The 25,130-nt window shown below is 37.9% G+C and overlaps 2 protein-coding genes across 2 annotated transcripts in view; one reads left to right on the top strand and one right to left on the bottom strand.

Moving 5' to 3' along the window:
- Positions 1-623: 623 nt before the first annotated feature.
- Positions 624-11,879, top strand: LOC145783885 (glutaminyl-peptide cyclotransferase-like). Its single transcript, XM_082595641.1, has 10 exons — positions 624-643; positions 1,647-1,842; positions 1,944-2,044; positions 3,567-3,710; positions 4,058-4,219; positions 5,972-6,088; positions 6,392-6,556; positions 9,397-9,496; positions 10,436-10,549; positions 10,694-11,879. The coding sequence occupies exons 2-10, from the start codon at positions 1,689-1,691 to the stop codon at positions 10,852-10,854; spliced, it is 1,218 nt and encodes a 405-aa protein (XP_082451767.1). The 5' UTR covers positions 624-643; positions 1,647-1,688; the 3' UTR covers positions 10,855-11,879.
- A 337-nt stretch (positions 11,880-12,216) lies between these two features.
- Positions 12,217-25,130, bottom strand: part of LOC145783884 (protein spinster homolog 1-like) — a 34,717-nt gene continuing 21,803 nt past the window's right edge. Inside the window, exons 5-13 of the mRNA XM_082595640.1 lie at positions 18,430-18,496; positions 17,869-18,026; positions 17,583-17,732; positions 17,118-17,245; positions 16,759-16,829; positions 16,572-16,637; positions 16,072-16,170; positions 15,715-15,889; positions 12,217-14,546 (exon numbers count right to left, since the gene is read on the bottom strand). Of these exons, the coding sequence (XP_082451766.1) occupies positions 14,173-14,546; positions 15,715-15,889; positions 16,072-16,170; positions 16,572-16,637; positions 16,759-16,829; positions 17,118-17,245; positions 17,583-17,732; positions 17,869-18,026; positions 18,430-18,496 (1,288 nt within the window). The 3' untranslated portion in view covers positions 12,217-14,172. The remainder of the gene's footprint in view (positions 14,547-15,714; positions 15,890-16,071; positions 16,171-16,571; positions 16,638-16,758; positions 16,830-17,117; positions 17,246-17,582; positions 17,733-17,868; positions 18,027-18,429; positions 18,497-25,130) is intronic.

The raw sequence follows: 25,130 nt of genomic DNA, 5'->3' as shown, positions 1-25,130 counted from the left end.
GTTTATTGCTTCACTGACGCTTCGCGCACCATGACAATGCGCATCCTCAGAGAGAATGCAGTGCAGTGCACTTAACCAGTGATCAACATAAAGAGTTAGCTGATGATGTTTGAAGGAGTCAGGTCTGTAAAAACAGTTACCGCACGGACATTATTAGATTACTGTCAGAATTAGAACAGTCTTATACCGGTACTGTAAGATGAACAACATGTTCTTTTTCAATAAGCAGCAATAATAATCTAATCTAGAACTGCAATTTAATATTTGTTGGATGATGCAATTAAAATAGACAAGGGATTAGCAGAGTTTCTTAACCTTTTTTTGTGCTCGTACGGTACTAGTATATACCACCTCATGAGATTTTGTGAGATTTCCTAGTATATATCCTTTGTTTATTTATTTTATTTGAATAAGAACCTTCTAGTGATCCCAATAAGGGTGAAACAGCCTGTTAAGGTTTTCAGTGAAAGGTAACTGGGGCCTATATATTTAATATTTCACTGTACTTGGACTTTTCTTGGCCTTATGCACTTCATTATAGTATTAATACTAATAGTAGGCTTATTTATTGTTTTATAGGAAGCGGCTATTTTTCCACAATCAGGTGTTGCCAGAGTTAGGATTAAAGTTAGGAAGGGTTAAGGTAAGAGTTAGAGTTAGGAATAAGATTAGGGTTTTGATCTTCCCAGGACTAAAAAAAATTTCCAAAATACCGTACAAGTTTTTGTTTTCAACAACTTTAAACTTTTCTTAAACTAGAGCAGAATTCCTTATCTAGCAACACTATTGAGGCTATTATTACACTATATAGTGTAAATATAGCCACAGCCTTTTATATATCACTTGATATAGTATATATAAAACCAAGCCATGTCAAGTATTGGGAAATTATATTCAAGTTTATCAGAAAAATTTTGAAAACTTAAACCAGGGATATCTAAAGAAGGGGGTACAAAGTGTCATAGCGATTGCCTTATTCTCACAACACTACCAGACCGATGGTTTATAGCGTATAAAACATTTTTTTTTTTTTAAAATTACAGAAAGGTTTTAGTGCAACTGTTACATTCAGCTACAGAAGACAGTTAGCAAATGTTACGTACATAATACGTAGAGCATATTTAATGCATACTTGTTTGGAAAAACAGTTGAAAAGTTATCTGTAAGTTGTTTTTCTTAACAAAGCCTTTGCAGTAGGCTAGATGGAAAGCAAGTACATGGGTAGTTAAATTAACAAGTATATAACTTTGAGCATGCAGTGAATATCCATGCCTGATGCTAATAGTGCAATACAGGTTACTATAACAAGATTTATTAAACTACTATCGGTGCCAATTGTCATTTTACGATAAACAGAAGCCCTTCTATTGCCAGACGTAATAAAAGCCTTCGTATACCCTTCTTTAGATACTGTACCCCTGACTCAAACAACAAAACATCAAACTACTTGACAGCTGCTTAATCGAGCAGTGGGAGTCGTAGTTCTATACACAAAAGGGTTCCAGTATTAAGATTCCACAATGCTTTCTCACTTTGAGTACAAAATTTCACATCATTAATTTACTGCAATGACCCAAAACTGCAGCCAAACTAACACTTGTTTTTCACTATTGCTTGCACCATTACTTTGATGTTTTTAATCACAGGTGGTATGGTCATGCAATCTATAGTAATAACATAGTCAATGAATGGCACATGTGGATGAGGTAGCAAGTGCACATCATTCCAGGATGAGTCCACCGCGAAGTCGCAAACAACATCAGAAAAAAACTAAAGAATTAGAGCATGGGAGACAAAACACAAACCACAAACGTTTTCCAAGATATATCTTTCTTGTTACAGGTATTTGTCAAATGATTTATTATGTACAGTATTTTTGGAATAGTGATCACTAAACTGGTCTTAACAAAGCTATAATAGGCTAATGCTTTTATTTTGTACAGGTATTGCAATTTTTCTGCTGATTGTTAGCAGCATATTTCTTTTCCCAAGATCAGATGAGACAGAAACTTTACAAAAAGTTGAACAATACTCTTTGGGGCGAGTGAGTTGCTAAATGTTTTGACTTCCCTTTTGGTAAACACATGTGAAAGAGAACTCTTGCAAGTGTGATTTGCCAATGCACTACCCAGATTTGTTTAACCTTGTGATTCATTGTTATGTATACTGTACTGGCTTTACATTTGTTGAATTTTTATAAAGAGAGATTTTATGCCTCATAATTATGAACAATAAATGCTAGGGTAGGGTGGGGTGAAATGAGTATATTTTTTGTATATTTTGGGCTGTGTAATCTTGCTATTGGTGGATCACCTAAATATTTTTTTGGGTTGTTACATTGGGTCTTTGGTGTAACTAATGCTATTGGCTAATTTTCCTAAAATTGAATATTAAAGCTGTAGTAACCTTTTTTTTGTTCCCCCATATACCCATTTCACCCCAAAAAGTTGGGGTGAAATGGGTATGCAAGCAGTTTCCTGTAGTAAACCTATCATAAACCCTAACATGCCTATTTTATGCATTCTAGTGGTTGAAACGGGTACAACAAAACCATTAAAAAAAAAAAAGAGCTTTAGGAAGAAACAAATTTTTGAGAAGGAAATTTTATACACACAGGAAATTGGCAGTTATGATAACTCAAAATTAACACAAAACATTTGTACAAGACAGGCGTGTGTACTGTGTAGGACATAGCTACAACAATGCGTAGGTCTACCCCAAAATCAAATCAAAATCTTAGTTAATTTTGTCTCTGAGAGGATACTTCAATTTTGAAACAGAAAATTTCAGTATACCCATTTCACCCCACGTTTGTAATAGCTTAAAAAATATGTTTTATAAAAGTCACAGAAATTGACTTTCTTGTGTACTGATAACCTATTACAGGTATGTTACATTAGAACAGAAAGATCCTTCCCACTGGCTTCCTGCAAAAAGAAAATCAAAAGTTTTTCAAAAATAAAAAATTCAGAAATAATTTTTTTCCAAATATTTTTTACAACATCACCATGAAAAATGCAATGATATGAATCAAATTTTTGATTATTAATTGGATAATGCAATGTGGTATTTCATGGCAAAAAAAGATCATTGTACCATCCCTACAAAAAAGTATAATGAAGTAATTTGTACAGCATACCCATTTCACCCCACCTACCCAATTCACCCTACCCTACTTAATACTACAAAAAGTGCTCAATACCAAGCAAAAAAGTGAAGCAGAGTGTATTGCATCAAATTCAGTTACTACTGCACTCACTAAAAACCTTAACAGCCTGTTCCACCTTATTAGATCATCAGAAGGCACTTATTCAGATAGAAAATTTTGTTGGAATAAGGACCCTTTGATGATCCTAATAAGGTGAAACAGGCTGTTAAGGTTTTTTTTAGTGAGTAGTAACTGAATTCAACGTACATATTATAACCTTCAGAGGTATTAAATATTACTGGAAATTAATTACAAACCAGAAATACTGTACAAAAAAGCAGTACCATACTGCTTAAAAATTTGTTGTTCTTCTTTCTTCTTGTATCAATGCTTTATCTATTGCATTATGTTTAAAAAGGGACAACATGTAGCAATTGCTTTACCCGTGAAAGAACTTCAAGTATTAACCAAGAGTGTAAATATCACCAAGTTATGGAACAAGCTGAAGCCGATGTTAATCCCGAGACGACCTGGCACTAAGAATATTAAACTTGTCAGAAATGTAGGTAACGTTTCTGAATGGTTTTGTATCATTTTGCAAATTTTTTTTTTAACAAGACAAGAAAAAAGTTGGAAGCATTTTCATAAAGATGAAGAAGTGTTTTGTACATGCATAATACATCTCCTTTGCCAATCTTAATATGATGTGCTTTTTTATTTTATTTTTTGTTGCAGCTACTATGGTATATATATATGGAAAAGAAGTTTTTGTTTATACTGTTTGATGTCAAACTGCTAACAAATAATATTACCGTACTTAATTTAAAATCTATCATGAAAGTTCTTTGTGTATTGATTTTTTTTTATTTTTATTTGGAAAGATTGACCAATTTTCCCAACTTTATGCAGCACATAAGTAAAACCTTAGAAGACCTCAAAGGCTGGTACCTTGAGTATGATACTTTCTACGACTCTACGCCGAGAGGTCGTGTAGAGTTCTCCAATATCATTGCGTCCACCAATCCAAAAGCGAGCAGAAAGCTTGTTCTTGCTTGTCATTATGATTCTAAGGTATGGCGGCCAACTTGCTTATAATGCATTACTGTGGAGTGTGGAGCTGTAATAAATCCTCCCTTGAACACTTTGTCTCTTCAAGAAAGTGCATTGATTTATCTTTTTTTTTACTGGGTATGACTTTTTAATGTAAACTCGATTTTGGTACTCATTGTGTGATTGGGTCATTTTAGTGCTGGAACACTTTTTTGTTTGGTCTGGTCTGGTCATGACTTTCGAGCAAAGTATGCTTTGTTCAGAGAACGGTTGAATTGTGACAGCGTGTGCATTTTATTTATGAGAAGGTGACGATCACAGGTAACAAGATGATACAATAACGTAGCAACAATGTGACGTTACCAGTTCTCTATCAATTAGGAAGAACATTGGAGAAACATATTGAATATTGGCGATAGGTGGACGCAGATAACAAACCAAGACAGTTTCTGTCATCTTAGCATAAACTGTAAAAAAAAAAATATTACAAAGCGAAGCAAGTGATGCAAGAAAAACAACTTATCCACGATCAAAGGCTTGTCACACATACCAACATGTCACACTTGTCCATACCATACCAACATGTCACACTTGTCACATAATATGAGCATCTGACTGATAAAGCACAGTGAAGAAAAAAAGCTCTGCAACTTCTAAATTACATAATTTGAAGACACGTTTATAGATAATAATTAATATGCAGAAAGTTTTAAAAGCTAGTTTTCGTGTATGAATTTTTTTTTTCATTTTTATAGCGTAAGGTACAGTACAGAATTACAGATCATACAGTCAAAGCGTGAAATATAATAGAGATTAACAAATGTCAACAGATAGTAGAAACTGACTTCGTGACCTCGTACGGTCTTTCGCTTCCTTCCTCTTTCATTTCATTGTTGTGTAATGTACCGGTGTATTGTGAAATGAACCAGTGATTGTTTGATAACATAAATATTGTGGCTCACCATGCGAAGAAATTGCCTCACAGTTCTGCAGGAACTACCGGTATCTTCAGAATTGATCGGCTAAAATTAGCCGTCGCTGGTCTGCTTAGTGAGTTGCCTTTTACCTTTGCGGCGCACATCCAGCGTCGATAGCTCTGTGGCACAGGTTGCGTGTTTGCATCTTTCTCAAAGCGTTGGGTAGTTTATATTCAAATTCCTTTCTGTTTTCTTAGCGTGTGTCTTTCGTGAAAAGTTTTAATGTTGGATGTGCTGATTTCTGAGAGGTGCTGAGTTTTAATGTTGGATGTGCTGAGAGGTTAAAACCAAGCAATCTTATTTAATCTAATCCCTTAAACGTCATTTAGAAGAATGTTTCTAGGTTGGGTTTGTGCTGTGTTTGAATAGCCAGGTTCTTGTCATGAGAAGAATTTTGCCAAGAAGTAGAAGTAGTGTAATTCATGAAATGATGTCGGCAACGTATTGATCACACGTACCCATGCGATTGAATGCGGATTCGTTGGTGCGTGATTAAATGTCACCCAACCCCATGTTCGTCGGCTGCATCATCATGTGTTCTCACTCATGGCCACCGATTGTACTGTGGGTAGTTACATCTGACGTCATTATGTGCTTTCATCATAACCGTGCCAAATGTCATGGTTTTTAAAAATTCAAAAGGTGTAAATGTCCTGTAACGCATTTCCAGTGATGTTTTTGAAAAGTTTTTTAGTTCTGGTATCATCACCCTTTTAGTTCGTTTCCTAAGTTTGGTTTGAACGTCGAATTCTTTTGTTTCATTTTTGATAATGAGCGGGGTTTTCTCTTTGCTCAGGATATGAGAAACGATGGTTATGAATTTATCGGAGCCACAGATTCCGCGGTGCCCTGTGCAATCATGTTGGAGATTGCTCGGGCGTTGGACGTTTTGTTGAAAGAACACGCAACGAAGGTATTTTTCTTAAAAATTAAAGGTCAAAACGTGAAGGCTAAACACCGTTAAAAAAACTAATAAATAAACAAACTGTACAATTCGATTGAATCTTTCTTGAAATTCGCTTGTCGGTTGATCAACGTGTACTGGCCCAGGCAGTCTCGTTCAAGCAATCGACCTTCCAATATTATTGCCTCGAAAAGAAATCCTTACTCTTTTTACATCGACATGTTCTCATCATAGCATCCGCTGCCGAACAAATGCAATTTTAATCTCCCAGCTTGACATCATTCACACTGACCGATGTTGCGCTTTCTTTAGCAACGAGCCAATGACTGGTCCGCTCCTGATGTCAGTTTGGATCTCATATTCTTTGATGGGGAAGAAGCATACGCTCAATGGACTGCAACTGACTCAATATACGGCGCTAGGCATCTTGCGAAGAAATGGATGAATTATAATGGAAAGAATGTTTTAAACGACATAGTAAGTACAACCATGTACAACGCTGTGACGGCAATGGCTGGTTAAAATGACTTTTTTGTTGAAACGAAATCCTTTATCAATAATTTACAATGGAATGAAGATTTGTCGAAATCATTCATTTCAAAAGGCTTTTTGTGCAGCACACTTTAAACCAGTGGTTCTCAACTTTTTTGTCTTGGTGGACCCCTTTGGTGTCTTCGAAGCGGTCGCGGACCCCTAAAAATTTCAATTTGAAATTTTGGTATATTGCGTTTCCTTATGGAATCATATGTTACATAAGTTTCAAAGCAACACACTTAAAATAATTTGCTGAATTCGCAACGCACTTGACGATTGATGAGATTGACGAAATTATGTTATGACTTATGAGCTATATGTTGGCACACAGGATCAAACATCGGTAAGCTATATGCTCATTTGATGTTTTTCTATAACTTTTATCAAAAGTTAATAGAATACTTGCGACTGTTACAAAGAATTTCTCCCTTTTTTTATTTGAAATCAATATTAATTCGTTATAATCACGGTCATTGCAAAACTGTGAGTGGTGATAGACTGCTGACTAACGTTTGCATTTCTAAGTTAAGCATTGATCAACAACCTGCTGTCTTAAAAGAATTTAGTTGAACATAGCCAACATAGCCTTATTAAAAGGTTTAAGTAATTTATATGATACTGTATTTTAGTTAAGATACCAAACCTTTGTGCAATGTCCTTTGAAATTTCAAACGATGCACCAGTGCGTTGCGACTTACAGTTTAAGAATCACTGTAGGCTAATACATAAACAAAGCACAAACAATTTTTAAATTTCGTAATTTATCCGTCATGTTGAAAACTCGGAAACTTTCGCGGACCCCCGGAAATCGCTTCACGGACCCCTTGGGGTCCGCGGACCCCCGGTTGAGAACCACTGCTTTAAACTAAAGCTTAAATGAAAAAAAAAATGTATTTAAAAAAAAAAAGAAACCAAAGTAAAAATGTTTGCGTCAAAACGAAATTGTTTTTTCTTTAATAATTCTTAATACTGGGTTGTTTTTCTTTTCGCTACAGCCTACAGTATTTCGGTCATTTGTCAGAATTCGCGTAAAAAATTTCGGTCATTTTCAATTTAATTCTGTCATTTTTCTGCTATTCAAATATCTTTTCTAGCTGTTAAGGATCTGCTAGCCTAATGAGGTATAAAAGTGTTAATCCAGAAAGCAAAATGTGTCTTTTGTCGTCGCTAAATTGTTTAAAACGTAGAATCAATGTAAAAAAACGGATTTTACCAGCTAAGTGTTTTATAATAAGTTTGGCCACCGTCATCAACTTATCATTCACCTTCACCACGCTGTTTCTGCTGTGGTCACAGGAAAATCTATATAGCTTTGCCTTATCGAGATCCTTTTTACTTTGACTGTTATTTTTGTTTCTCGTATTTAATCGCTGACTGTAGCCGCCCCTGCATATATCTTTCGCACAAATTCAGCAAATACTGTGGCCCAGGCGCGGATTTATGGGGGGGGCCCAAGGGGCCCGGGCCCCCCCCCCCGAAATTTTGTGAGAAATTGTTGAATGGTTTGATATGCTTCTAAACAGCTGGTATTAGTCTCACAGCTGACTTACAACCCCCCCTTTGGCACGCGTGTGACGTCACGAGATTGAGAATGATGCTTTCAGTCTCCATGTCTCTAAAACAAAGTGTGCCTAATTTTAAGCGAAACTGCATTAAAAGAGCGAGTTTTGCCAATACCAAACATCTCAGCCAGGAATTAGCAACAAGAAAACATAGATGCTTAGCTTTATTACCGAAAAAATGCCGAAGAAAACATGATCTTATCCTTTTGCTATGCCACCGGACAGCACCATTTTACAGGAATATTTATACCCATATTTTTGTTGAAAATGCTCTCAGAATGCACCAAATTCAAAGTAATTTTTCAAAATTTTCTGGGGGAGGTCCCCCAGACCCCCCGCCGCTGGGTGTCGTCTTTGGCGAACACACCGTCAAAACCCCCCAAATTCCTGGCTACGCCACTGATTGTTCATAGGCTATCTGTTTTATCTTTTTCTTACTTTTTAATTCATTTTCAAATTTTCTGGCTCCCCCCCCAAAAAAAACTCCTAGATCCGCGCCTGCTGTGGCCTACAGACACTGTGTGCTGTGCAAATGAAATCTTGACAAAATATTTTATGTGCAAAAGCAAAACTAGTCATGACAAAAAGGATTGTTTCGTCACGAGATAAATTTTTATCACAACAGTGTTTAACTGTTTATGTTTTTTCAATATTGGAAAACATTTGAACAATGTTCAAAAAGAGAAAGCGCTGTTTTATGAATTCAGGTCAATTTAATTTTAAAGTATTGGAAACAAACTTAAAAGCTTACAACATGATCCAACCCTCTGTGATTTTACCCCACTGATAAATGAATCGTCTTTCAAAACGGTAAAAAGGCAAGTCGTTTACATTGTATTTTTTCGTCTATCCAACGTAATAAACACTCCATCAACTGACCATTGCACAATGCACAAATCGTTGCTTTGAGGCGAGGTTAACGAAGCTTCACAAAGTTCACAACGAACCCAGTATACTTGATCAACTGATACACCATGCTGTGATATTTCCTGACTGTAGTGACTTTATCTGCTTCAAAGCAAATGATCGATCACGAAAACTATAACCAGAGCGCATTTTTTGGGACATTTTAACCGAATTAACTTTTTTTTCCGGATATTTTGCTAAAGAAATCGGTCAATGACCGGAATAAAACCTAGTTCTAATACTGTGATAATTCAAAAACAGATGACGCTAAATTTCAGTTTGGTTTCTCTTTTCAAGATTATTGTTTCATTGCAGGACTTGCTGGTATTGCTTGATCTGATTGGCCACGAGAAAACTGGTTTTGTGAATTTCTCTGCACACCCGAGCAAATGGTGGACCTATGCTCAATCCTTGGGTGAGTGATAGCTCAGAATCACATTGTTGTCACGTGACAGTTATACAGTACAATAGAATTTGATCATCGTCATAATATCTTTATCAGTTGCATAGCGGTAATGTGAAAGCCCTGGCAAGACGCTCGAAAGTGCGCAAGTTCGACACTGCTCAAGAGCATACGGCTGTGTTCATGGCAGGACAAAGGCATGCCTGCAGGGAGACACAAAGCCAAAGGCTTCTTTGTCTTCCGTCCACTTGATTTAATCCTCCACCAACTGTCATCGTATGAGACTCTGGGGCCGAGGGTCTATCCTTTTACTAGGCCCAGATTCACAATGTTCCCGGAATACACTGCAAGGCTACTAGAGAGCACCCAGTCTTTGGTTTGATCTTCCAAGAAGCGCAGACCTTCCACTCCGGTAGGTGGCTTAAAGATGGTACAATCGTTGATGATGTGGTCTGCGGTCTGTCCCTAAGCACCACATTCAAAAGAAGAGGGCATTTCCCAATGGTGCATGGTTGAGCGGTGATATGATGGATACGACGAAATAACTATTTGTTGCACATATAATCACAAATTCGTAAACGTCAAATGACAATTAAGAGCTAAATCAAGAAACCAAAAATGCTTTCCAATTCGATATGTTGTTGTTCCAGCGCATGTTTTATGTTTGTTGTATATTGGTCTTCAACTCTTTTCGATCCCAAGCCTTTGTATGACTCATTTTATTCATAAAGCAATAAATTTTGTAATTGGAGCTTTACTTCGTCTTACTGTCACCAATCTGCGATTTTAGTCTAAACAAACACGCTCCAATCTCATTAACAAACCAAGTGCAAGCTTCTCATAAGTCTCCATTTGTGATAGTTACTTTGCTGAGTTTCCTTCGAATGATATGCCAGTGGCATACCAATGCTTGAATCAGCTGTTGTTGTTTAACTGTGTTTTAAATTACAGAGAAACGTCTGAAAAAAGAAAAGCTGCTGTCGCACAAACGTGATGTGTTCTACCATCACGGGCGTTATGAGCATCACACAGTTGAAGACGATCACATTCCATTTCTGAAAGCAGGTGAATTCTATATCATGCTTTATCGACAAGACGCTGGGCTAACACTAACAGCACGATGCTGCTACTTACGACACTGCACTTATTCGTGATTTCGTGTATGCTTCTAATTGTATGCAAAAACTGAAGGGAGATTTTAACTTTCAGAGGTGCCGATTCTTCATCTCATCTCTATTCCATTCCCTAAAGTCTGGCACACTGAAGAGGACAATACGAAGGCGTTGAATCCAACACGAATCGAAGTTGTGACAAAAATTTTAGCTGCGTTTGTTGCTGAATACCTTCATTTGAGGTTGCCACCGAAGTAGCAGATACAATCATCTGACCCAGTACTTGGTTCCGCTGGGTTTTACTTCGATTTGTTCAAAGATTAAATTTTGGTCGTTTTACCAATTACGCCAAAAATTGTAATGCTACTGGACAAGAATTACCGTACCGTACTGCCTTTATATATACGAACCAGTGCGTTGTTGAAATATTTTTGCTAAATGTTTTATTGCCTTTTACGTGACTTTGCACTGTTCAAATACCATATGGTTGTCAAAACCCATGAATAGGTTTATTATCGGGACATTACTTAGTCAAAGTTTCGGGTTCATGATAAACCTCATATACGGTAACTAATGGGATAATGTGACTAACTCATATAATGTAACTAATAGGGTGGGTGGGAAGCAAGAAAATATCGTTATCAGAAAACCAAAGCGACAATATTCGTTTTGTCTTCTTGCTTTCAACACACGCAATCGATTTGAATGCCAAACTTTTTAAAAGTCTACTTCCTAACATACGCACTTTGTTTTTTCGGCTACGATGACTATTTGAACAATCCCCATAGATTTTATACATTTAATGTGACAGCTGACTTGGTGACGTAACGATACTCCCCCTCTATTGACCAATCAAATCGTTTGACGAATGTGTTATATAACGTTTCGTCTTCTGAGCAAAAAATTATATTAATCAATCATTTTTTTTTATCGTTACAACCTTCATAGTCGTTCAGTGGTGTAGTTACAATAATAATAATGTCAGATCCTTATACTGTACTTCCATTGGACATTCAGTTGGTTATCTTGTGGGGATTTGCTGTGCACGGCGCTCAGCTGGCAGTGGCAGGCCGTGGGCTTTGTGCAATGCGTTTGTTGTGGCAACTAGTATTACAAACTCGTAACCCAACCAGCTAAATGTGACATTTACAATGTATGTGTGAATCGATGTGAAAAAAGACGGATTTCGCACTTGTATCCAAAGTTATACTGTATATGCGAAAATTGAATTCTTTTTATGACACCAGACTCTCCTTCCCAAGCCAATAAAAGTCCTGGCAACATCGCCATGTTTATTTTGTAATTGTCCTCGTTTGATAATAAATTGTAACTGAGGACAATTATCCATGCAGCCAGGCCGTTGAAAGTATAATTTAGAGATTCTCGAGCCCTAAACCAAGACGCTTAGAACTATGAAAAACGCATTTCGTCCAAAGAATACGCGCTAGTTTCTTCAAGTTTTCTGTCCCTTGAAAAATGTACCCCCTTAGACCCCTCTGTCAACGCTATTGCATCTGCATGCAGCGCCCGGAATAGATGACTCGTAGATTGGAAAATGCTCGAATTGTTACAGCAACGTTGAGAACTTTTAAGACTTTTCACCACCAGTGTACACACAAATGCGGTTTTACAAAATTTACTTCAAATAAATACAATTGAAAGTAAAAGCTTCAATTCCGCAAAAGCGCTTACCATATTTTCAGTAGTGCAGCCAAAAAGGTAATCATTTAAGTTGATAAAAAAATCCAGAGTAACGACATTCATTACAAGTTTTCAGTTTATCGTTGGCTAATGCGTTAACTGGTTTGCTGGGACATGAGGCAGATCAGCTTCTTGAATTCAATAGCATTTTTTATATATTTGTTTAACGCTTGAACAGTACGAAGTCACATTTTGAGCACTGAAAAAAAAACACATCCACGAACTGATATATCGGTCTTTTAGTACAGTGAAAAATTTCGGTAACTTTTTAAGACACAAAACATGGTGCCTCGTGACACACGTGAGTTGAATGGAGTCCAACAGCTACATCCAAGGCCGTAGTTGCAATGAGGCGCCTTGTACATTTTGTGAAAGTTATTTCTTTAAAAAGAGCAACAAAACACATGTAACATTTCTAAACAAGCATCGCACTTATAATGTTCGCTACGGCAAAAGCTAAGCCTAAGCTGAGTAGAAGAAACGCAACAAAAGGAGGAAATTGTCTTTTTTTCCCAAAAACATTTTACACTCATAGCTTCTCCAGTACTTTTTCGGACAAGCATCTGCTCAGGGCTGTGAAATTGGACAAAAACATTCAACTCCTCCATTTATAACTGACTTTTTTTTAATTTTTTCATTTTAGTTGTGATCAAAATTGAGAGGTGACTTAACTTCTATTTTCTGGTCAATTAGAGCGCAATACGGAGAAAAAAGGAACATTTTGAAAAAAGAATGTGAACATAAATTTGATTGGTCATCGCTTTGTATCAAGTCGGAGTCGGTCTTTTTTTAACGACTCCGACCACGCCAAAATGCCTCCGACTCCACAGCCCTGGTTTTGCTGACCTGATTAAAAATTAGTTTTTAAAATAATATCCCTGAAAACTACCTTGCAAAGCCAAAACAAAAGTCGTCTGACTTATAGCCTACATTTAGAAACACTAGTATTTTGAGGGTGATAGTGAAAATAATAAATAGCGTAGTCGCTGCAATATGTTTCGTTCGACTGTTTCATTTTAAGACACTTTGAACTTAAAATATTTTACTTTAGTAACTGAAGTTGACGTCAACAAATTTTAAACGCATTGACGTACGACGTTCAGATTGTACGCTGGTCATCGTTTTTTTTTTCGTGAAGTGCACATTGCAGGGCAAGCTCGTATGCGCATGAACGGTAAACTGACGTTATCACGATTGAATAGAGAGGAATATCAGACGTGGTTGTAGTTAAACTGATGCGATTTTGAGCATAGGGGCTGTGAACAAAAAAATAAAATCAATAGCTTGTCGAAATAAACCAGAACAGTAATTTTGAAAATGTTAGCACGTAATGACATTGCTGGTTACCATGGCAATAACGTGTTATGTAGGTAAAAATAAGATTAGACGTTAGACATATGCCGACCACAACCGAGCTTATGATTGTTAATTTAGGAACATAAATTCAACAGGAAAGTTCGCTGCTAATATGACAAACTGTGCAGTGCCAAAAGGTTGGACTGATAACAGTTATATACGTTAGTGGCGGATTGCGCTACCAAAAAATTAACTTTGCAAAAGTACACTAAAATAAAGGTACACGAAATCAGATTGGACAAAGACATTTTGCCATTTTCACTTCTAAATTTTCGAAAACAGTTGAAAAAACAAAATAGTCCACCAGTAAAGCCCTTCACCACACATGAACATATTTTTCACCCATGTAACAGTGTAAATTCAGCAACTTTCAGATACACACAGCAAGAAAATCATTGCCTGTCTACAGACGACGTTAAATCGATGTAAAAAGGACTAATTTGGCGGCTGGTATCAATTTGGCTAGAACATAATGTTATTAAATAACGTAATAAGAAAAACATAGTTGAATATTTATCATTAAATATCGCTTTCTTTGGCATCCCAGTTTAATAAACATTGAGCAGAGTCAGTTACTTCTTCAGGTTCGTTTAAAACGCGCAACTGTTCGTCCTCTGCCGTGTGGGCAAGGTCTGAATATTTGGAAGACTTTTCCACGTTTTCGTGCCAGCTGTTCACTTCGTCGGCCTCTTTACCGGCTTTGGTCTGCGGCGATATCGGGTGCAAAAATTCTCGAGGCAACGGTTCGGCGCGGTTGTCAACCAATTGCATTTCCTGTTGCCTAGCGACGTGATTGAGATCGCCGTTCACGAGTGGTTGCTTACCAGGGACTGAACCATTGACATAAGCCATTTCTACAGAACCGCTGCTGTTGGACGAAGTCCCAGATTTTCCTGTCAAAACAAAGAAGCAATTTCATTGCGCGTAGTTGCTCTCGATCAAGAGTTTTAAAACAAAAATCTTGCAATTATGACAACTCAATTTGCCGAGTGCTTGTTCACAAAGTACGACCACACAACTACAAGTCGCCCCCGAGCTTACAAAAGTTAATCCATTGACACAAATCAACAATTAATGTGTTAATTCTCCATTATTGTGGTACATAAGTAATACTGAAGGCAACATTGATAGTAAAGTATTTTTGTAATTAATGGCAGATTGACACTCTTTTGTGAGGCTCGTCTGATGTCAATGCACAAACAAACCCAATTGAATCATTGCTTCCCCAGCAAGAAAAGCAATCGTTTTTCGTCGAGCCTCGAATCAGTTCAACGTCTGCAGACGTGAAAACAGAATGGTTTTCTAGCTGGGTTTTGTATTTGCAGTGTTTTGATTGACAAGTCTACAACCACGCCAAAACCTTTCGCAATGCCACTCAATCCTGGCTTACGTCATATTTCCTTGTCATGAGCAGTTCAGGAAAAAAGAGGCACAGCACTTTGCAGGGAAGTGTGGAAAGGTATACAACACTTGAGGGCAATAAAGAGGAAAAGTGGAAGCTTTACTCCAGATATTTGAAGAATGTTGAAAGGGACATCACATTACAGGATGCAAAACTCGTGGACACTAGAAGGGTCAATTCCAATTTGATAACTTTTTGCGCCGCGTCTAACAAGCTTACTGTCTCGACTAGAGAAAACCTTAAATTACTTTCACTACCGGTCACTTGTCCTAACTACAGCATATAGCCTATGGAAAGTGTATTTTGTACAACAGTGATCCTTTTAGTGTAGACAATAAGCCACAAGTGAATGTAGTTTCGCATCTCCTAATCTGAAGTACCGGTACGTAGATCACATGAAACAAACGGAAATAGAATTGACAGCAAGAAAGACACGGACATTTGACGATCAAAAACATTTATAATATTGCAACAAAGAAAAGGGGAAGGTCTACAAGACGGACTCTTTGATGACAAGATAATCGACATTCTGATGATCAAATTCTGGGTCCGGAGATTTTATAGCAATATCTGCAAAGAAGTCAAATAAAAACAATAGTTCTTTCAGGTTCGTCTGATAATTCTGGACCTCAACAAATCTTATGTTTTAGAAATCTCACCATTTTTTAATACATCGTCGACTTTCTTTTTATCAAATAGAAGAAATAATGACGCCAATAGAAAGCCAGCTCCTCCAAGAATAGAAGCAAACAGAGTGGTGTATATCGACCATTGAAGAGAGATGTACTTGGAGTAGAAGCTATTTGGCATGGACGCAAAAAAATTGTCGGAGAGCTGAAAAAAAAAATGGTTAGTTTTCTGAACTGAATTTTAGTGAAGTAACTTCGACTTGGTCCATACTGCAGTAATAACGTTCTTTTTTAAATGCAGTGTAATGATATTTTATTGTAGAAAATTTGTCATCAAAAGTTTTATGTTGATTGAATGCAAAACCGATATTTTCTAAACGTCCTCACCACTCCGAGAAGGTATGGACTACCGGCATCACCGAACAAGTGCATGGTTAGGATCTGAACGGCTTGTGCTGTGGAACGCCTGTTGGGCAGGGTGACATACTAGAAAAGAACAAAACAAAGAATGTCAGCAACATGGCACACAATTGAACACCAGTGGTTGTGCGCGGTATTGGTGCGTGTGGTTTTTGTTCAGGTTTATTGCATCAAAAGGAAAAGGTCCGATTCTTACCAGTAAGCGAATAATCGTCGAATTTCTAGGTCAGATCTTTTAGAAACCCTATGGGTGCCCGATTCATAAGACTCAAAGTAACTGAGCATGACGGGGAAGAAAATTTATGTGGTTGTATGAAAACTATAAGCAGCAGACTGGCTAAAGGCAGATGAAAACAGTGAAAGCATCTCAAGCGCTGTTCAAATATAATATGAAGCGGTTTCCCTGCTGTTTTTTCCCTAAATCTATCCACAAGTTAAACAATCCGTTGAATTTTCATTGTACTTACCAGAGTCATATCGCTCACCAGGGTCCAAGTCAAGCACAGACTGACGTTGGCAAAGAAAATGAACGTCTGAAAAGATTACAAAAAAGAATATTTCAACAGTCGTTTATTGAGAATTCCATCAACATATCTGCACCTAAATATTCTTACAGCCAAGTTCTGGCCATTCTAATCCACAAGCCATACTCACCCAAGCTACTGCGACGTTGACGGTCGCAAACTGGAAGCCGGCCAGCAGTAAAGGAGATGAAGTAATCAGACCTGGTGATGAAACGTTTGCGATTAAAACTTTTTGAAAGCGATGAAATAAAATAATTCTGTGAATAGCAAGCAGTGATATGAGATTCAAGCAGTTTCATTATTCGGTGTCAAAATGTAGATTTGAGTAGAAGTGTGGTTGTTTTTTTTATTAACCTCGGAAGTGGCTTAATCTTTTTAATCACAAACGATGCTGAATGGCAAACGATTTGTAGCTGTTGTGTTCACTTAAGATCGACAAAAACCGACGCAGAGATGACGTCTTTCAGCCAGCGAAGAACCAATACTGACCTATGGCGCAAACGTGGGCATCAGCGCATTTGTTGCCGTGCTCCTTCCATTTTTTCGCGCTTTCAGCTCCGATCCACACGCCAAGAAAACCAGCAATGCACGTGATCAGGCCAAAGATGAAAGACACCCTAAAAGCACATGAAAGAAAAACACATCACGTCAGTTTATCGTTTGCGCTTCAGCTTCACATATTTTGCGTCATAACTAAACTGAAATTCTGAAAAGTGTGCTTGTTCATCAAGGGGCTCATCCTCAAAGCCAATATGCAACAAATCGAATGTGCAAAAGAAATTGCGCACCTTTCTTTAACAGCATGTTAACAAAATTTTATCATAATCGATTTCAATTTGATATAGCCAGTTGACGAACCCAGTTTATGAAAAAAAAGATGCACTGAAAGAGTGAAGTTCAAAAAGCTGTCCCTGTTTTTTTTCGTATTTTTATCACTGACGAGATGAAACTCACCCAGCATATTCACAATCGCCACCGATACACGGCTGAAGCGTCCCCGCCACAATCTGCCCGTACGCGACGTACACAGGACCCCATATGGTCAACGATCCCACCACAAACGCCATGAAGGTGAATCCGATCGTGATGCACATGAAGCTGCGACTGAAACAAAAACGTTCGTCAGCAAGTTGATCGTTTGTGCAACTTTGGCAAGCGCCAACTTTATGCAAAAAAAAGTTAAACCACAGCAAAAGTGAATAAGTTTGGAAAAATTAATCCGTGATTGAATGAAACTCACTTTTTAAAAATATACTTCAAGTCTGTTAAATAGCTGGAGTGGCTTCTGTCTAAGCCTTTTGCAACCACAACATCGGGAGTCGAATCGGCTTCTCCCCTTTTCGGATTTGGGACTAACATCAGCAACAACATGGCGACCAAACCCAATGCAGGGGTAACCTGAAATAGGGATCAAAGTAACAGGTTTGGATTTGACTTAAACCTTGGGTAAAACATACACCCATTTGTGCAAGGACAAAGATTAATACTTAAAAACAATAGAACATGATACAAGCATCAAATTGCCATCACGCTACGTAAAACTTGAGTTAAAGCTTTGAAGGTTATCAGTGACATTGGAAATTATTCACAATCATTCTTTGTCCAGCGTTCCAGTACAAGTCCAGCAAAGAGACTACCTCAGAAAATCGTAGAGATTGCTTAAGGGATGACACGGTAGTCACATTTGCCTTTCTAACCAGCAAATGTTACAAACTAAAGGTTTTGAAATTGATGCTAAAAAGGTAACATGCCTATTAAATACAGTGAGCACAAAAGATGGTGAAGTTGTTGTCGTACATACCCGAAGTGCCCAGTGCCATGATCCAAACGCTTTGGCGGCTGCCGACCCGACAATGTAACCAAGGCCACTGGGAAATTAATAGAAATTAATTCGTCGGACAAAGAAAATGTCGTTAATTAATTGCAATCATTTTTCTTATTTTGTTGAGAACCTACGTGCGGGAAGTATCATGTAACCGTTTTATAACACTTAATATTCTTTGACAAATTTCGCTGAGGTTATAAATCATTTTCAATAGACAAGGCCATTAATTACCACCCATGCAGTGCAAACCCAACAATTTATCATGATTAGAGTTAAGTCATATGATTTCAGTAAAAAGACCCTGCTGGCGCAATGTCTTACGTTTATCTAACGCATACACAACGTAAAAGTAAACATGTATTTTGTCATGTTTGAAGTGGAAATTAAATTGAGATAAATGCTTGAAGGTTTTCTTGTTCTGATCAAGCCAGTTGTCCGTCTGATTCAACCAGCATAATCCGTCATTTTACATTGATTTAACGTCTGCAGACGCATTCAAAAGACTTTTAAAGACGAATTTAAAGTCCGGCGTCTGCAGACGTTGAATCAATGTGAAAATGATGGCTTTTGCTGTCTGGGAAGGTTTTAATTTTCTGACCTAACTAACAAATCAGCTGCATAGGTTAAATCGATGTAAAAAGAAATGATTATGCTGGCTGGAATGGGTATATGAACAGATAACATCTAATTTCAATGCACTAAAGGTAATTATTAACCCTTTCAGACCGAGGGGACTCTGTCGTGTGTGCACTGCAAAACCTACAAAGAATGTGCATGACAAAAGTTTCGGCGCATATGCACTTCCTCTGAAGATCATCAGACTTTGTAGGCTATTGGGAAATGTGTTAAAAGCCACTGGAGTAATACTTCTGCCATACCCAATGCATATCGTATGCATCTCTCTTTTAGTTACACTCAAAACTGGATCTATTAGCTGAACACATACAATGCAACAACTTTCCTTTGTCGACGATTGTCAGCCACAAGCGAAAGGTCTTCCGAAGAAAGGGAATTTCAAAAAACAAATTCCCGTTCGAAACTGATTTCCAATCCGCGTGACGTCATTATGTGCATGACCCAATACGTCTAAACAGAAAAGTCGCTGGACGGCGCCAGTCACTTAGACATGATTGGGCTTTGCACAGTACGACGGGCTGATGGTGGACAATTGTAGGAATAGAATGCCAAATGCTGCACATATATACCTTATTTATCCCCTTACCTCCTCGAAAGTTATTCTATCCCTGACTTTTCATCTGTTAGGCTAACAGATTCGAAGCAAACATGAACAAAGTGTAGCTTATGCTCAACCACTTTTTTATCGTCTATGATGCTGGCAGAAATTCAAAAAAAAAATTTGTCCAAACAAAGTGCATTGGAAAATGGTGTACACCTTAAAAAACCTAATCTACTCTGTGCACAACACACATAATTGAGCAAAAGAAATGAATGAAATTCGTCACACACAACCCGCACAGAGCAATACTGTAGGGCAGGTTATGAGGCTCAAAATTATTTTATTACACTGGTACTGTGCTTTGGTCTGCTTCATAAACAAGTCGCTTTCTCAAGTGTCTTCATTCTAAAACAAAACGAACACACTAGCCGGAAACGGTAGAAAATACGAATGCATTCAACCAGCCTGCATTCAAAACAGCAAAATGTCATGCGGCCAGGCGCCAATGGTTGTTAGCAAAGCGGAAACAGGTAGTTAAGAAACAACTTCAAATTACAATAATACCAATCGGAAGACATATCCAGCGACTAAAAATTTCTCTTTTTTACACTGAATCTATTTCTGCAGACATTGAATTTACATCAATAGGACCAATTCTGCGAGCAGGTGCCAATTACAGGCTCAAAAGTTAATAGAACAATAACGAAATGGGGCAGGTATTTGAAGACACTTTACTTTTTCACAATGAACTCTCGGCTGAACCACTGATAACAAGTCTGATGCAACTGAAAATGATTCAACTCAAAAACGAAATACATCTACCTCCAAACGATGCGCAAGAAAGAGTGAACAATAAAAAAAAATCACCGAGAAAAACACTCTGCACACAAACGAGCAAACATCCCTTGACCAAAGTATAGTACATTGAAGAGCTGTCAGTGGTCATTGGTTCCAGTCGATATCGCATTAGCGCAGTCATTACCGCGTGGCTGCCATCACCGCAAGTTAAATCCGAAATGCAATCACTCGCGTCACAAAACCGAAAGCAATGAAAACGGGATAAAGCTTAGGGCTGAAAAGTAAACTCCTGAAAGCGCTGTCGGGAAATATTTGTCCCTGTCGTAAGCAGTGCTTTTAGATTTGCCTACTCAAGCGTTTTCTACACTCTAGAGGACAAATTGTACGTAGGCTTTGGCATAAGAAGTACTGAGTCTACTATTATATTAGTGTATCTTACTACATTCAAGAAATGATAAAAGAAGTGAAATCTTCAAACGCATTGCAGCCTCTTCTGACTATTTTGTAGAAGGTATTGGCGATGGGATGGCGCACGTAAAAGCGTTGGCTTTTCAGTAATGCAAACCTGGTTCAACTTTTGGATAAACTGGTGGTTGGAAACACAGCTCACCTCTACCTAGGGTGCAATAAATTGGGTGAGCATAATTGCTGAAGGAATGACGGCCGAGAGAAAGGAACTGGCCACCCTACTCTTCTTTGTGCCGATGGCTTAGTACAACTAGAGCCTTATCTTCTCATACTGTATCTGACACTTGAATCAAGTATGGGACTACCTTCACCTCTTATTGGCAAAAAAATGCATTCACTAAGATCTGATTTCTTGAATACCTTCAACAGCATATAAACCTCTTCTGACAGAAAACTAAACACTAAAACGTTTAATAATCATGAGCACCACGCGAAAATGTCTTCAACCATAACAAGTGTTGCTATGGCAACACACACCATCGCGCTCGCTCTGGTACTGAAGAGTTCCTGCACTCACCTCCGAACCTATCAGTGTAACGATGTCTAGACTTGCGACGGTAAAGCATGCCCACAAGCTATTTTCCAATACTTGCAAACTATGCGCTCATATCAATGTAATTGTTTGTTTCTGGTGAATTTCCGCTGTAGTAATACTGTGAAATCTTAACGTATTACCATATAAGGGAGTCATTCATTTCGGTTGCCACAAAAGCTAAGTTTCGAGAAATTAGTCCGATTCCTGAGCTCCATTTTTTATGCTTCAGATTTTTCAGTTTGCACATTCGTTGTGTGATTTTCATACAAGGCCAATCATACAAAGAAAAGTTTAACAAGCCTTCGCTTCACTAATCTCCCACTGTCAAAAAAATGCTAGCTGGACCAATACAACTATGCGGAAGATCTTTTGCAGCATTGTTGCAACAACAAATGACAATTAAACTTTCAACTGACTTGCTGACAATATGAAGTAGCCAGTAGGCAACAGATCTTCATGCACTGAAGGCGAAAAATAGAATCTAAAACACATTCAGAACGTCCTTGTGTATTTAGTTTAGACGAATCCTATTTAATCACTCTTGAAAACTATTTACCTTTTTTGAAAAGTGGTGAGGTAGCACTTTTTCAGTGGACCAAGATTCAAGAGTAAATTTCTTCTTCAATCACTTCACTGACCAAAGCTTTTGCTAGTAACACTGTGCTCTCTAAGAGGCTTGTAGTCTGCAATTCAGTTCAGTCTTAAAGAAACAACTGCCAAAGTTTGTTCACTCTTGTAAAAACGAAAATTGGTGGCCGCTAATGTACTTCCTTGCATCCACATGCGTAACTCAACAGCAAGATTATATTGTACTGAAGTTTTGTCTCATGATTTCCTCTAATCTGTTCTTTTACCTTGTATATAAATGTGAAATGACACACCTGCACAAAAAGACAAAAAAATACCTGTTTCAACTTTAGTCTCCATGCCAGATGCATACAAGAAATGTCTTCTGAAGCCAGAGCCTTCGCATACTGTTCGAACTTCGAGAGCACTGGCAGAACCAAAAAGAACTAGCCCAAGCCCACCACGTCGTTGATAAGAAAAGAGAATGAAAAGAGAATAAAAAGAAAAAATATCGAAGACAAAGCCAGCTTGCAGATACATGCCAATATTGCCAATGCAAATGAAATATCGAAAGCCGAAACTTGTTGCCTATATCGTGGCTGTTAGGCGGCAACTGGAAAAAAGCTTATCATTTGAATTTAATTTCGTCCACTCACTTTTTATTGCATTGTAAGTTACATAGCTAAACGTTTTATAAATAAAGACAGACAAACGATTTAAACAACTTTGCTAACCTGAACCCAACAAAGCCTGTGACACTGACAAACTCAGTTTAACTTCTACGCTTGCTGTTGGTAGTAATTCTCGTTGAGTTATGAGAATTATCTAACGCAAGTGTACCTTCGGGTCAACTATCTCAGCTTCCGAACGATGATCTTATCAAAATATTACGGAACTTTGTCTGCAGCACAGATCACCACTAAAGCTAAGTTTAGTAACGCTGTTTGTACTTTAGCCCTCTTCAGTTTCAAAGAACCAATCACCCAAAATACGACAGTCTCTTAATTATTTCGAGCTCACCGGCGGCGTAGGTGATCTCTGGGTTTCCAGCTAGTAAAGAGTGACGCTGTTTGAACGTTAAAGCCATGTAGAAAGAGCTACACACTTGCTTGATATGCTGTTTAGTCGATAAGAAACAGTTATCAACTTTCTTACAAGTTACAACTTCAATTTCATCACAACCTTTTTCATGGAACATCACAATGAAAAACATCGACTTTCAAAACGGCAAAAGCCTGTTTATGTTTTAAATAACATAACCGAGATTACACGAAGAGTTATCTCTAATAGAATACTACACAGTAACAGACTGGCTTCCAAGTATACGCGGACAAGTAATCTGCCTATTCTCTGGTTGAATTTCATCAAAAATAAGGAACTGCACAGAGACGTAGCTTAATAATTAGCAGATCAACACAATCCCACACTTGGGCAGAGTGCTTGTGTTTGCTCGAGCAACAACAGATAGCAGGTGGCGACAAGTATTTATGACGACAAAATTTACAATGAATAACTTGTGACGTAAAGCAACTTTGCCCTCGAAGAGCCAAAAGCTGAACTGACTGAAAGTTTAACAGACCTTACAAAAGCTTCCTCTTAGCGCAGGCCACGTTTTCTGAACTGATTCTCCAGTGGAAATGATATGCGAAAAATGCAATCTGTAAAAAGATACAATTTTAGCACAGCAAACCATTGCTTTTTACATTGATTCAACGCAAGCAGACGTAAAATTGTTGCAAAAAGGCTAGTTCAGCTGACTGGGATTGTGGCCAAAAACTAAAATGACAAGAGAGTTTCTGTCACAGCAGCTTTCAACGCTGTGTGTGCAAAGCCCATGCTTTTTCCAACCTCAACAATAATCTTGGTCATCACTTTCACAAGAGCTGAACATACCAACAACGGCTTGGCAACGACAATACAACTGCAAATCAAAACCAATGCCAGTGTTCTATTTCTCGTGAAATCAGACAGAATTGGGCACACGGAAACGTAAACTCGATATAGCAAGAACTTACAGCAATTTAAACAAACTTAAAGCGGAAATACGCAGCAAGCAATAAAAAACCTACAACAATTAATCAACTCAAAATTTCAGCTATAAATAGGACAGTTTGTGTCAAATTAAATTCAACATTGCGATGACACAGGCGCCTGTAAAAAACTGCGCTCGGTAGACTACAACCACACTTAGTGCGGTCAAAACAGTCAACTTCGTCACCCATGACTGACAATACAACTACGTTCTGATCGAATTTTTAGATTTTTGTTAGAGCTTTCGAGAGTTTATCCTTCCACCTCCTCCCAGGTTGTCGATGCTGTTGAATCACTGTGGAAAGACACTTGCGTAATGTGAAATACAGCATGGCACTTCCTTATTTCTGAGGTATCCATAAAAGTTCATTGGGGGACTGTTTTTCTGCGGTAGCATTCAGCAGCCAGCAAATTGGACATTTTTCACGTAGGTTCAACGTCTGCAGACGTTGATCAGTCCTCGATTGGGCAACGAAATGCAGAGTCAGCTTCATGTTTTGCTGACTTGGATAGTCAGGTGATAAATGAATGAGCAAGTTGGGGCGCTTTTTTATAAAAAAATATGAAGAATGATGGTGTAATCACATGCCTCCAAAACTGAACTCTGCTCATACGGTATATATCTAATTGCGAAATCCCGATAGCTTTCTCGTGATAAAGCATTGTTAACCAAAAACTGACGTTAGGCTGACAAAGAAAATTGTGGGTTAAACAAAACCATCCAACAGCTGCTTGCAAGTGGTTACCAGAGCAACCATATTACGTCACCATTGAAAAGTGAAAGTGTGCAAAAGAAGATTTGCTCACTTCGCAAAACGAAATGCAGATTTCGAAATGATTGCGCCATTCAGCAAAAAAAAAAACATTGCTTGAAGAATGCTTCAGTGCAACCAGCTCGTATCAATCTCGCTGACGAAACAGCAAAGCACAAGGCAATCAAGTAAGAATTAAGAAAATTTGCAAGGAAAGCAACAGTAACAAAAAGTAAAACAAAACTAATCATTATTATACAAAAGAGAGTGTTTTGGGGTTACATGAACTTATTGCAAAACGCAGCAAGAAAAGTTACAAGAACTGCAGAGGCTGGGATAATTTATTGCT

This window comes from Aplidium turbinatum, chromosome 15 (assembly GCF_918807975.1).
Source record: "Aplidium turbinatum chromosome 15, kaAplTurb1.1, whole genome shotgun sequence".
In the NCBI taxonomy this organism is placed as follows: Eukaryota; Metazoa; Chordata; class Ascidiacea; order Aplousobranchia; family Polyclinidae; genus Aplidium; species Aplidium turbinatum.
This window is presented reverse-complemented; position numbering and strand designations above follow the sequence as displayed.